This window comes from Camarhynchus parvulus, chromosome 1 (genome assembly GCF_901933205.1).
Source record: "Camarhynchus parvulus chromosome 1, STF_HiC, whole genome shotgun sequence".
Taxonomy (NCBI): Eukaryota; Metazoa; Chordata; class Aves; order Passeriformes; family Thraupidae; genus Camarhynchus; species Camarhynchus parvulus.
Window position 1 is genome coordinate 79,006,652 of NC_044571.1, and position 12,882 is coordinate 79,019,533.

At 40.1% G+C, this 12,882-nt stretch overlaps 1 protein-coding gene across 1 annotated transcript in view; it reads right to left on the reverse strand.

Annotated features, from left to right (window-relative positions):
• DEUP1 (deuterosome assembly protein 1) overlaps window positions 1-12,485 on the reverse strand; it is a 45,419-nt gene extending 32,934 nt beyond the window's left edge. Inside the window, exons 1-4 of the mRNA XM_030955417.1 lie at window positions 12,465-12,485; window positions 7,935-7,999; window positions 2,766-2,937; window positions 1,338-1,433 (exon numbers count right to left, since the gene is read on the reverse strand). Coding sequence (XP_030811277.1) covers window positions 1,338-1,433; window positions 2,766-2,937; window positions 7,935-7,999; window positions 12,465-12,485 — 354 coding nt within the window. The remainder of the gene's footprint in view (window positions 1-1,337; window positions 1,434-2,765; window positions 2,938-7,934; window positions 8,000-12,464) is intronic.
• Window positions 12,486-12,882: the final 397 nt, after the last annotated feature.

The window sequence follows — 12,882 nt, forward strand, 5'->3', positions numbered from 1 at the left end:
TATTCATTTGATGGACTCAGGTGTACTATCACTTCTAAATGAAAATAATGATACTCAATTTATGCAATCTGATATCACTACATACTAAGTGTGGTGACTGGAAATTCTGAATTATAACACTACATCTCTGGTAGAAGAATCCAGCAAAGGGAACAGAAAAGTAGCAGGAAAAACAATGCAGAGTTGTGTACCTTAGTTGTTAAAATCTGAGAAACAGAATCAACTCAAGTTTGCTACGAATTTATATTCATGACTGAAGTAGAAAATATTGAAGAAACAAAAGGACAGGTGCAGAGCAAACACAGCCAAACTGCATCATAAAACCACAGAATGGTTTGGGTTGAAATGGACCTTTCAAAGACTATCTAGTCCAACTCCCCTGCCATAAACAGGGATACCTTGCATTAGACCAGCTTGCTCTAAGCCCCATCTAGTCTGGCCTTGAACATTTCCAGGAATGGGGCATCCACAACTTCTCTAGGCAACCTTTTCCAATGTCTCATCACCCCCACTGAAAAAATAATGAATTGCTCCTCAGGTACAGTCTAAATCTGCACTCATTCAGTTTAAAACCCTTATCCTTTCTCTCAGCCTGTCTTCACTGGAGAGCTGCTCCAGACCCCTCTGATCTTTTTCATGGCCTCCTCTTGACTTGCTCCAAAAGGTCCAAATCTTTCCTTTACTGGGGACTCCAGAGCTGGATACAGCACTGCAGGTGGGGCCTAACCAGAGCGGGAAAGGGAGAGAAAAACCTCCCTCAATCTGTTGGCCATATTTCTTTTTATGCAGCCCAGGATACAGCTGGCTTTCTAGGCTGCATGAACACTCTGAAATAAATAAAGCTAGAACAAATTCCCAACATCATTAATGTGTGTTACTCCAGTTTTGATACAAAGGAAATCTATACCTTATGGAAAGCAATCAGGCCACTTTAACAGTTGTGTAAATCAGGGAAACTAAAACCAGAAAAAGATATAGCAAAGACATGATAAGCACAGTATAAATCTTAAAATCCCTAGCATGCATTAGACTCATATTAGCATGAATCCAATTACCTATTTTATTCATTCACCAAGGCTTTAGTTCATTAGTCTGAAGTTAGGAAACCAAGTATTTGTCTTCATAACAGATGTCACATCCACATCAAAATCCATCCAAAGAGGTTTTGACATGACAGTACATAAATTATAATGGAGCCTGGTAGGAAGCTGTAGCCATCATCGTTTGTATGACAGGATTCATCTTTCCCAAATCCATGATGGCACATCTATACAATTTGGCATGTGTAAGTTTTTTCTACTGCAATCACAAAATAATGAAGCTGACATTTTTCTTACTTGAGATTTCAGTGCTTGAAGCTGAGCTTCATAACTCTGAGCCATTTCATTTTTAGTTTTCTGTAAGTTTTCCAATTCTTGTTGAAGTAGTCCCACCTAAAGTTAAAATAAGCATTCAAATGTACCTTTTCTGACATTTTTCAAAATATGTAATTTTTGGGAAAGTAATTTGAAACTTTGAAAGAAGATCACTGCTTTAAGAAGATATATTAAAAATAAGTATTAAATCAGTAGCTTGATAATAGAACTGCATACCACAGACCTAGATTGTCAACATCAAACTAGGAATTTTATGGTAAAAATCTTATTACACGCTGATGTTATGATTTAGTCATAATATTGTACAAGTCTGTCATGAAAGACCATTCCTGAAAGCTTTTTCAACCCAACTACAGTGTTCCCCATTGTGAAAATTTTTCCTGCTTGGCTTATAAAATGATACAAATTACCTTCCAGTATTTATGTGCAAATTACCATAAGACGCTGTGGACTCATTTCAGCTCCCTAAGTGCAGTGCCATTTGCGATATCATAAATTATTACTGAGTTTCACAGAGACCTGAGAAATATGACAGAGAGCATACACAGCACCTGTGCTTTTCTGGAGGGGGCACTTGGAAGTTTGGTAGAATATGATGAAGTATTTCAGATAATATCTCTGTACAGCAAATAAATTGATGCCTTCAGGATGGGCTACTTGAATTCTTGTCTTGGTTCCTCTGACTGCAGGGACTAAGGGCAAGTTCCTAATTGCTCATTAGGGAAAGTCACTCCATTTTCAAAACTCCCACAGGCAATTTAGCCACCTAGCTCACACAAGGACTCCCTCGTGCAAAATTCAGCTGTCTTGAACTAGAACTGAATGCTATGCAAGGATTTCTTGATGCTTCTGAATAATTATTCAGAAGAAAAGACTGTGAAATACTGACAACATCAGGTACACTGGGGCTTTAAGTTTCATATGAAAGTTGAAGTAGTAATACATTTCAAGTCTTCACAATGAGTAAAATTATCATACAAAGGCAGTATATTATGTAAAATGTTAAAAATCAGGAACAAACAGGAGAAAGAAAGACATGATTTTGGGAACCCTTTTGAACTGCATTCTTCCATTTAAAATTTCTGATGAAATGAGAAATGCTGGCATTTAGAAAAAACATAAACTATCTTTTTACAGCTAACCCGAGAATATTTGATGTAGACTTTAGGGAAATAGAAGAAATATGAGATTTTCAATGACATTTTTACAATCACTTTTCAGAACAGAAGCACAATTTAAAACAAAACACTAAGGATAATTAGCGACCTTTAAGGGGTATTTGGTATTTTTACATGATAGAACAAATGATCTTTTGGAGAATTTAAAGCATGCTAATAAGAAACTTCAAGAATAAATACTTTCTTTATAGAATGTGATATTCTTAAATACCTCTTGACCTTTTTGATCCAGTTTGCTTCGGGCACTTGCTAATTCTTGATCCTGGATATCCATCTTTGCTTCCAAAGCTCTCATCTTTCTTTCCCATTCTATTTGCTTTCTGTTTACCATTATGTCAATTTGATGCACCAATTCCTGAAGTTCAACTTCACATGGAGAAGCTCTAAAAACATAAAGAGATTTATGTTTTCAAATAAAGAATAAGGGAGAAAACAAATTTTTATTTACATTTATTTACAATTCTGTTTTAATTGTGACCAAACTAACCACTTTTCAACAACAGAAAGAAAGAAATGGGAAAGTTAAATGATGCCTTCAAATGTAGGTGGAACCTCATTCATCAATCTTGAGTTTGTCTGCATGCTCAACTTTTGACTGCACTAAACTGAAAAACAGCTCCTTAATGTGGGCATCACAAATCTTTTATTTGGTCCTTAAATTGTGCACATCCCTTGTTTTGATAATTATTACAGGAAATTTGAGTGAATTTGTCACATTTATAACATAATTAAAACGTAGCATGATTTTTTGAAGTTAAATTCTTTAAAACTTCTTTTATGTCCACAAATCCTTGGAACTGTGATGGCATCAATGTTAAGTCTGGAAGGGCTTTTTAAATGCACACATAAATCTTAATGACTTTGTAATGTTAAAACTGTTGGTAATGCTGTTTTGAAATTTAATATGAATCACAGGATGACAATAACCGAAGAGCAAGCAAGTGATGTATATCGCTCAAAACAAAACCACCCCTCTCCTAAGTGCCTGGAACCCATCTCAAAAGTAGCATTAATGATGGGTAAACTTTGATTGCCTTTGGGTGGAATATAAAATGTGATTTTGAAAACAGAAGATAAAGTGATACTGCTTTATCAGGTCTACCTGTTACATCAGGACTACCTTTTCCTTGATACTGCTGTAAAGACCTGTGCACTTCCAGCCTCCTCTAATGGCAACACTTAGGTGAACCACCAGCAATGACTCAGCTGTATTATTTTAGCCTTCAGAAACAGGTGCTTGCTTTATCATGTGTCACATGGATAATCTGAATATTGTTATGCAAGTAAGAATGCAACTTCTAGCCTAGATCATCAGATTACCCTTTTAGATCCACCATGGCTGACACCCTTCACTCCTAAATTTCACCTGCCTCTTTCAGATCTTCCTGCACATGGCAAAGTCTGCATTTGTTGCTAAAAAATTTTCTCTTAACAGTTCTTGCATGCACTTGAATCTAGAGTGATCATTATATAAAAGGGAGCTGTTGAAAGCAAAACCCCTTCTGAAAGAGCTTCTCAGTCTATTTTCACTTTCTCTAATTCCTTACCTGGATCCTCTAAGCACACTTGCAGCTGCAAAAGGAAATCTGTATGTGAACTTGTAGATCACTGCAGCTGTTCTACTACCAAAACTACTCTGAACCAAGGCTCTAGTATTGAAGACAGATCTGCAGTCATCCCCACCCACTGGCAGAGAGGTGCTACTTGCTGCAGTAACTATTGCTTTAGTCCACTCTAGTGTTTTGGAAAGAGTGCTGGTTAGGTACCTCAGAATATGACCAATTATTTGGCACCATAGTCATGAAAATTTATTTTGATCACTGGATATGGAATGCAATGGTTTCTTTAGTAAGATGTGTAAGCAAACACACAAAGAACAAATTTTCTCATAAGCAAAGAAGCATGCATGAGTTTTTTCACCCATGTGGATGCAGCATTCCCAGTTTGCTGAATGCATATCTCGAATGGATTTGCCATACAGGGAAGTAAAGACTTGTGCTTCAGCAAGGGGCAGATACTTTTTTTTTCTGGTAAATTTACTTTGAAACAGCTCAAAACACTTAAAGTTACTTCATTTTAAAGTGGCGCAGGCAAGGTCTTAGTCTTCTTTTATTCTGTCTCCATATAAGTGAAAATAGAGATGAGTCATATTCTACTGTCATTAATAACTATTTATCTTCATGTAAAACAAAATGTTTCCAAATTTAGACAAAAATCCAGACAAAAAGTTTTACCACCTCCAGGCCTTTTTCTTTCTCACAAAAGATTTTTGCACTGCTTAGACCTTTCTAGCTCTATTTATCCATCTTTTGCTTTGGAGTTTTGCACAGGTCTGCATTTTCGTGATTGTTTCCTAACAGACAGAAAAATGAATGGTAGAAAGAATGGTATTGTCCACACACTCTAGAATAAAGTTGTTACTTAAAAACAGATGATTTAAGAAACATTTGGTTCATACTGTCTGTCTTGACATTTATACTTTCTTCCCATATTATTTACATTTGCTCACAAATAGGAAAATAAGTATGGCCATATTTATGCAAACAAAAGTAAAACATTCAATCTTACATAGTATATTCATTAGGTTTGGATATTTGCCACAGCTTCTGCAGTCAATACTAATTAATTTAATTATTGCAAACCTTGCTCTAAAAATAGGAAATATACAAACCAGTTGTGATAGAATCTTCTACCCCAAAGTTCCATTATAAGAACTACAACCAACTTATTTAACAACTTTCAGCCATACTGAATCATACACACCTATGCATAGACATTTTGTGATTTATGAGTCCTTGCAGCTGGAATGTAATTGTCATAATTTTCACCACCATTACTCAGCCATTTTCCCAAGTTTTAAAGGCACTGTATTATCCCTGGAATACTGTCAGCATAGACTGAAATTGTTTCCTTTCAGTGAAGATGCATCCTAAACTACTCTTCCAGCATCTCTGTCTAGTTAATGGAACTAACTAGCTAGCAAGAATTATGGTTTATGATGGGACAAATTCTTCTAGATGCATCTGCAAATAGTCTGAAATTTCATATATTGATTAAAATAAAGGAAAGGAAGAATTCTGAATTTTTGAAATAGGCTTCTGACTTGTAGCCAAAGAATAGCAATGCTTTTGGGGTTTTCTAATTCAATGCTTTATACGGCTACTTTTACAAATCATGTAACTATGATATGAAAAAGAATTCTCTCAAAGAACACTTTTAAATCCCATTAAAAACTTTATTGGGCCATGTCGTGGGTTTACAAGAAGCAGGTTTTCTGGGAATGGAGTGGCCAGAAGCCAATAGGTGTCCAGATTTTAAATTGACACCAGGCTTGGCCACTGAGGGTGGATGCGCTTCTGAGAACACAGGGGTTAGAAGCAGAGCACTCTTTTGGGCTCTTTCTTTGATTTCCGGCCAGCAAAGAGGCAAGGCCTCCCCTGCCCGGCTTCGAGCTGGGCAGGGGAGGGGAAACTTGCGCTTGGCAGAGGTAGGCCTGACCCCTCAGGATGGAAGGGTGGTGGGGGGCACCAGGAGGTGTTGGGCAGCCTCCCCCCCAGGAGAGACAGAGAGAGAGAGAGGCTCCGAGAAGATTTGGGCAGCCTCCCTCCTAGCCAGAAGACGAGAGAGGGAAAGCTAGTACAGGCCTGTGGCCTTGAAGTGATATCGGCCTGTGAAGAAGGAGGGGGAAGGGGGGAGTGCAGCAGGGAAAGAGCTTGGCTGAGTGCAAGAGTTTGTTAACCCCTTTCTTGGACAATGAAGACTTCACAGAGCATTTGGACTTTTCTCGGAGGGGAGATGGAGTGGATGATAAAGAAGAAATGAGCAAGTGAATGACAGTCGGAGCAGTGAGTGAGGCTGGGAGAGTAAAGAAGAGGCTGGAAAGAGATGATGGAGTAGCTGGTTGCTGGACTCTTTTTGGTACAGCCATAGACAGAACCGTGCTTCCTCGCGACACAGAGGCTGCATGCAGGGGGGAGGCGATGGCTCAGAACTGAGAGGGTTCAGTTTTGGAGACTCTCCGGCCCCAGGGGGTAGACAAGTATGGGGGGGACAAGAGGTCCCGAGAGTGATGAAGAAACTGTGCTTTTTTCGGAACTGGTCAAAGCACCCTTAAAAGGATAACTCTTGAAGCAGCTCTGTTCCTTGTCTAGTGGTGGGAGCGCTGGGCATGCAAGGAAGAGGTCACCATGGCCCCAAGAAGGACTCCTCTCCTCTTGATAGACTGAAATTGAGTATTTACAGGGTGATGGATAGAGATTTGAAATTTAGAAGATGTATTGGAAATGTGGGGGGGGGGAGGAGGAAATGCTTTTCGTGGAGTTTTCATTTTCCAAGTGTGTGTGTGCGTGTGTGTGTGTGTAGTTTTTTTTCCTTTTGTAGTTTAGTTAATAAACTTTTTTTCTAAGGTAGAGGCCTGCTTTGCTTATTTCCTAGTCACATCTCACAGCGAACACCAGAGAAGTATATTTTCATGGGGCACTGGCATTGTGCCAGTGTCAAACCATGACAGGCCAGAATAAGGTATGATAGATCATGCCTCTTTTATTTTAAGAAATACTTTTATGCTTAATATGTGTCATATCACGTTGTGTTGTTTCTTGGTAACAATGGCAGAATAAACTGGTTTATTTGAAAAGTAGTTAGTAAGCTTACTTACAAAATTATGATGGATAAATATTATAAGTCATTAAGTGGGTAAGTACTTCTTATATTTGTTTGTTCCTTAAAATTGCTGAATGGGATAGGTTCCTACATCAAATCTTACTCATGTTCTCATTTATTTAGAAAGACTGTGCTAACATACTTTTTAGATTAACTAAATATTAACATATTTTTCAGATTAACATTAAAAGAACTAAACTTGGATTATGTAAAAATAAAAATTGATTACGTGTTCATATGAAAGTGCACTTAATACTTGGGGAGAACAGTTGTAGTTATTATCTGTGCAAAATAAGGCTAGGGCTTTAGCAATGAATCTTGTTTTCAGGATTCTTAATGTTTTAAGAGCTGTGATATGTAAGTTTATATTGCTGTAGCCTAGCAACTCCAAGTACTTTTAAAAAAAAGTTTGAAATAACGTTTCTTAACATCTTAATAAAATCCTACATAGCTTTCAATCTCCCCCCCTCTGGTTCAGGTATGAATATTTAAAACATTAATATAACTAACAGAAACAGTGAGTAGAGTACTAGCCAAAGCAATATGATGTCTTGTCTTAATTATCAGCAACTTCTCCAGTTTGCATGGAAAGCAGAAGAAATACAGAATCAAGTTTGCTCTCAAAATCATTAATATTTTGCGTTTCACATTTTTAATAAACATACATAGTTCAATTCCATCATATATTCAACTCCCAAGAGAGTAAGTCATTACGTACTTAGTCACAGCTTGTTCCTGGAACACTTCTAAGTCCTCCTCCATACCACTGATTGTCGTTTTAACCTGTTAAAACACCAAAAATCAAATAATTCAGATTCTTAAATGCATTCATTTACATAGCCAAGCAGTGAAAACTGGATAGTTCTGTGCTTTCCTTTCATATTATGCAATTTTCTCATTAAAAACAACAAGGAGAGGGGAGTGCACCTCTAATTACAGGCTGGAATGGGTGAGACAAAAACTTCGGGAGTAAGCTCAGCTCTCTGACAGCAATTCTCGCACTTGCTGCAACACTGAGACGCCAGAGGTGATGCTGAGCTTGAACCTAGCCCTGGGTCTCCATACAGAAATTTGGTTTGGATCATTCCCTGTTGTGCGATGTCAACGATTTGCGAAGACACTCTGAAGCACATAAATCTTAATTTGCCATAGGTCCATGGCTGTGCTCATCAAACATTTGTACCTTTGTACACCGTGATTAACCTGCACCCCGGCTGTAGCTGCTCTCAAACACGAATTCCTATAGTTTGGTCAGTGCCTTGCCTGGCAGATACAGTCTGAGACACGCAGCCCTCAAACACCTCGGCAGGACGATCAGAACAGTGTTACTGCTGAGACCGGCTTGGTTCTGTGGGTCCAGCAGGACACAAGGGTGTGGGGCATGCCTGCCTGCATGCAAGAACAGTATGGGTGACGGGGAGCATGAAACAGCCCTAATTCCTGGTGGGGAGAGCAGTGGGGCTCTCAAGGGCACGATCCCAGCACCCACAGACGTGTGGGCAATGGCACATGGCACTGCAGCCTCGGCTCCACAGGGAGCAGGCACTTGAGGTGACACTGCCAAAGGGGCGCTGCCTCCACAGGGGACCCGCACCGGAGGTGACACTGCCAGAGGGGCACTGGCTGAAAAAGGACCAGGCACCGGAGGTGATGCTGCCACAGGACCAGCCGTAAGAGATCGACACGTGAGGTGACACCGGCACACGGTGTGCCGGGGACTTGAGGAGACCGGGACACGGACAGCACCCCCCGGGCTTCCCCCGCCGCCCCTTCCCCTCCCGTTACCTGTCGTGTTCCCCCCTCCGCTCCTGCTGCCCCCGCTGCGGCCGCGGTACGAGCCCCGCAGCCCGGCCAGCCCCGGCGCCCGTCCCGCCGCAGCGCCCGCCCGTCGCCGCGGTAACGCGGAAGGCGGCAGGCGAGGCGGGAAGGCGGCCGGGGCAGGGCCGGGGCAGGGCCGGGGCAGGGCCGGGACTGGGCCGGGACTGGGCCAGGGCCGGGCAGCGGCCCCGACGGGCGCAGGGGAGCGGCGTGGGCGTCCCGCGGTCACTGCCCGCATGCCTCCTTCGATCCGAAGGAAGCTGGAGTGACTTTCGCCACGGGAAAATTTCACCCGGGGTGAAGAACATGTACTTCTCCTTTAACATAATTTCAGAAATCAGTAGGCAAGGTGGTTTTTTTTCCTTCTTTTTTTCCCCCCTCCTCCTTAAAACTCTGTTATTACTAGATAATGAAAAGGCTGAACATTACCCTTTCCTCCCTCAATGACTAGCTATACTTTTGTCAAAGGGCGTCAGATGATTTTCAGATTATTTTGCAAACGACCTGGGCCTGATGCCCTTCCATTCTTGTGGCCTTCAGTCTGTCTTACCGAACAACAAAATGCTTTTAGGAATCACAGCTATTTCAGCTCTTTGCAGTACAATTTGAGGGACTTTACATTTCTTCAAACACCAGTGAGGTTTTCTACCAGGATGGTACCGTTCACTTTGTGTGTATTGTCTTGAAATTTCACAGAGCACTTTCAGGACCTGCTGGTCTATTTCTGTGCACTACATGTCCAGCTTTGGCTTTGTTTTTCTTAATATGTTTACTGAAATTAACCAAGTGAACAGAAGCTTTAGTGCCAGTTCTAAGGAATAATCTATTTCATTGGGTTCCTACGTACTGTGCTGTGGCAGATGGTTTTCATGTCAGCAGAAATGCTGTTTCAAGTTGTGAAAAATGATTTTTAATTTTTTTTTTAATAAGAGAGTAAAATAAAATTATATGCGGAGTTTCAGGAAAGTCACAGAATGACAGAATTATTAGGACTGGAATGGACCTCTGGAGATCATCTCTCTGGAGATCATTTTGTCCAACTCCCTGGCCAAGGCAGGGTCACCTAGCATAGGTGACAGGAATTCCCTGATGAAGTTTGCCTATTCATTCTAGAAAATAAGAGTTTTCCCTTGTAGCCAAGCCAGTCAGGATGACAGGAGAAAGTTGTGGGACCAGTTGCTTCACTCTGAGCCCTGAAAACATTTTCTTCATTGCACTTTTAATACTTCATTACACTTTTCTTCATTATTTACATACTATAATTGAGTTAATGTTTCAAATATGATTTCTTACAATTGAAATAGTTCTGAGATTTTTTTTTAAATAGTGAAATTTGGGTTTATTTATTTTAAATACTGAGCTTTGAGATGATCTGAAGTATTATGTACTAGAAGTAATTTCTAATGCAACTGCCAGCAAATTTCTATTTTTTCATCTGCTCAATTGAAATGAACTTTTCAGCCATATTCCCAGTATATATATTTTAATTTCTTCCCTGTCTTACCCTCTCTCAGTGGTAATCAGTTATTCAGAAATTTAACTTCCATCTGTCATGCCTAAATGGAATTGGGGGGGGCAACTTAAAAAAATACAGAGGAATAATTTTAAAATTACTTTTCTATATTTTCAAAGCTTTTTAGAAGGACAATTCCACTGCCACTAGCTGGAGTTGCATTTCTAACTCTCTTATGTATACCTCCCCCACTATATTAAAAAACTCCCATATCAAATTTCTGACCTTTTTTATTTGCTTTTGCTCATCCACATAATCTCTTGACTAGAGCTTGTCTTCTGAGACTCAAAACTGTTATTTATTGACTTTAAAGAACATGCTTTACAAATTGTGACAGCCACTCAGCCAAAAAAAAGCTAATTTCAAATCAGTTTTTAGATTAAAATTAATGGAAAGCTATAAGTGCATTTCTGCAGGAAAAAAAGAAAGTAGATCAGGCCAGGTGCACAACAGAGTGTGAACAAATGTCAAACCAGACAAGGTGCAACACTGATCTATTTACAAAAACGAGGGGAGCTAGGCATTACCTAGGAAGCTGCCTTGCAGAGGGATCTCAGATTGGGCAATGATTAATGGGATGGAATTTGACAAGTCAAATGTTGGATTCTGTACCTAGCAGGTGAGAGTTTCTAATAATAAAGCAATAATACACAACTCAATATAGATATTTTCAGAGCAGGATAAAAGTGGTGGTGTTAAAGGAGTAGCATAATTTAGATATAATTTCAGTGATAAATTATTATATACCTACTAGTTATCGTTCCTAGGTATTTGTCGCTTAAATTCTTCAGTATGTGTTGGATTTGTTGTGCAATATATAATAACAGGTAAAACCTAAGTGCATTTGTGTATTTAACTTTAAATACAGATTGTACTTACAGGATATACTCACAACTTACTTTGCAATCTCAGATGACAGATTTGATTGAACATTTTGTTCCAGTAAGCTCAGTATAATTCTCATAAGATACAGACTCATTTCTTTAGCATAGAAACCACATGATTTTAGTGATATTTATGTGATGGATTCATAGCAACTCTATAAAAGTTTATTAATTGCATTCTGCATGTTAGTTTGAATGCATATGGACACCCCAACTTAATTTACAGAAAAGAAAAGGAATAGCTGAGTATAAGCCATCCATCAACAACTATGCAGGAGTCACTGAGAGACAATAAAATCTATGAAAAAGATCCTTAAGATGTAAGCAATAACAGAAGAATGACATTTAAAAAAGAACCTGTGCAAGAGGGATTTCTGCTTGTGAAAATGAGACAGGCATAAAATGTGCCTGCAGATTTTGAAAGCGCCTAACTAATTTACTGGCAGGAGCTGCTAAATCCTGACATAATACAGACATAGATGAAGAGTACTGTTTCTAAATATTTTGTTTCTAGTTTAAACTGAAAACTACTCTTTTCTTAAGCGGCTTATGAAATCACTGAAGGAAAGAACAGAAAGAGTTTGGATTTAGTAGGATTTGCCAGGTAAACCAATTGATATGTCACACTGTAGGCTGAAACCTTGGAGTGGAGAATTTTAAGAATTTATCCTGTAAGAGGGAAACCTGAAAATTAAGGGTAGTGCTCTGGAAGAATGCAGACAGGAGGTATAGGTGCCATTCGGCCTGTTTTTGTGACACTAACAAATTAGTCTTTCTGTGTCAGTCTCTAAGGATGACAAAAAGTAATGGTAGAATCGTGTAGGCTGGAAAAGACCCTTTAAGATCATGGAGTCCAACCTCTAACCCAGCACTGCCAAGTCCATAACTAAACCATGGCCCCAAGCACCACATCTGCACATCTCATACATACCTCCTGGGATGGTGACCCCACCACTTCCCTGGGCATCCTGCTCCAATGCTTGACAAGCCTTTCAGTGAGGAAATTTTCCATAATGTAGGATGTAAACCTCACTTGGTGTAACTTTGAGGCCATTTCCTCCTGTCCTATCCTTTGTTATTTGGGCAAACACACTCAACCCTACGTGGCTACAGCCTCCTTTCAGGTGGTTGTAGAGAGCAATGAAGTCCCCCCTGAGCCTCGTTTTCTCCAGGCTAAACACCCCCAGCTCCTTCAGCTGTTCTTCACCAGACTTGTGTTCCAGACCCTTCCCCAGCTCCATTTCCCTTCTCTGGACACGCTCCAGCCCCTCAATGTCCTTCTTACAGTGAGGGGCCCAGAACTGAACACAGGATTTGAGGTGTGGCCTCACCAGTGCTGAGTACAGGGGACAATCCCTGCCCTAGTCCTGCTGGCCACACCATTGCTGATCCAGGCCAGGATGCCATTGGCCTTCTTGGCCACCTGGGCACTGCTGGATCATGTTCAGCCA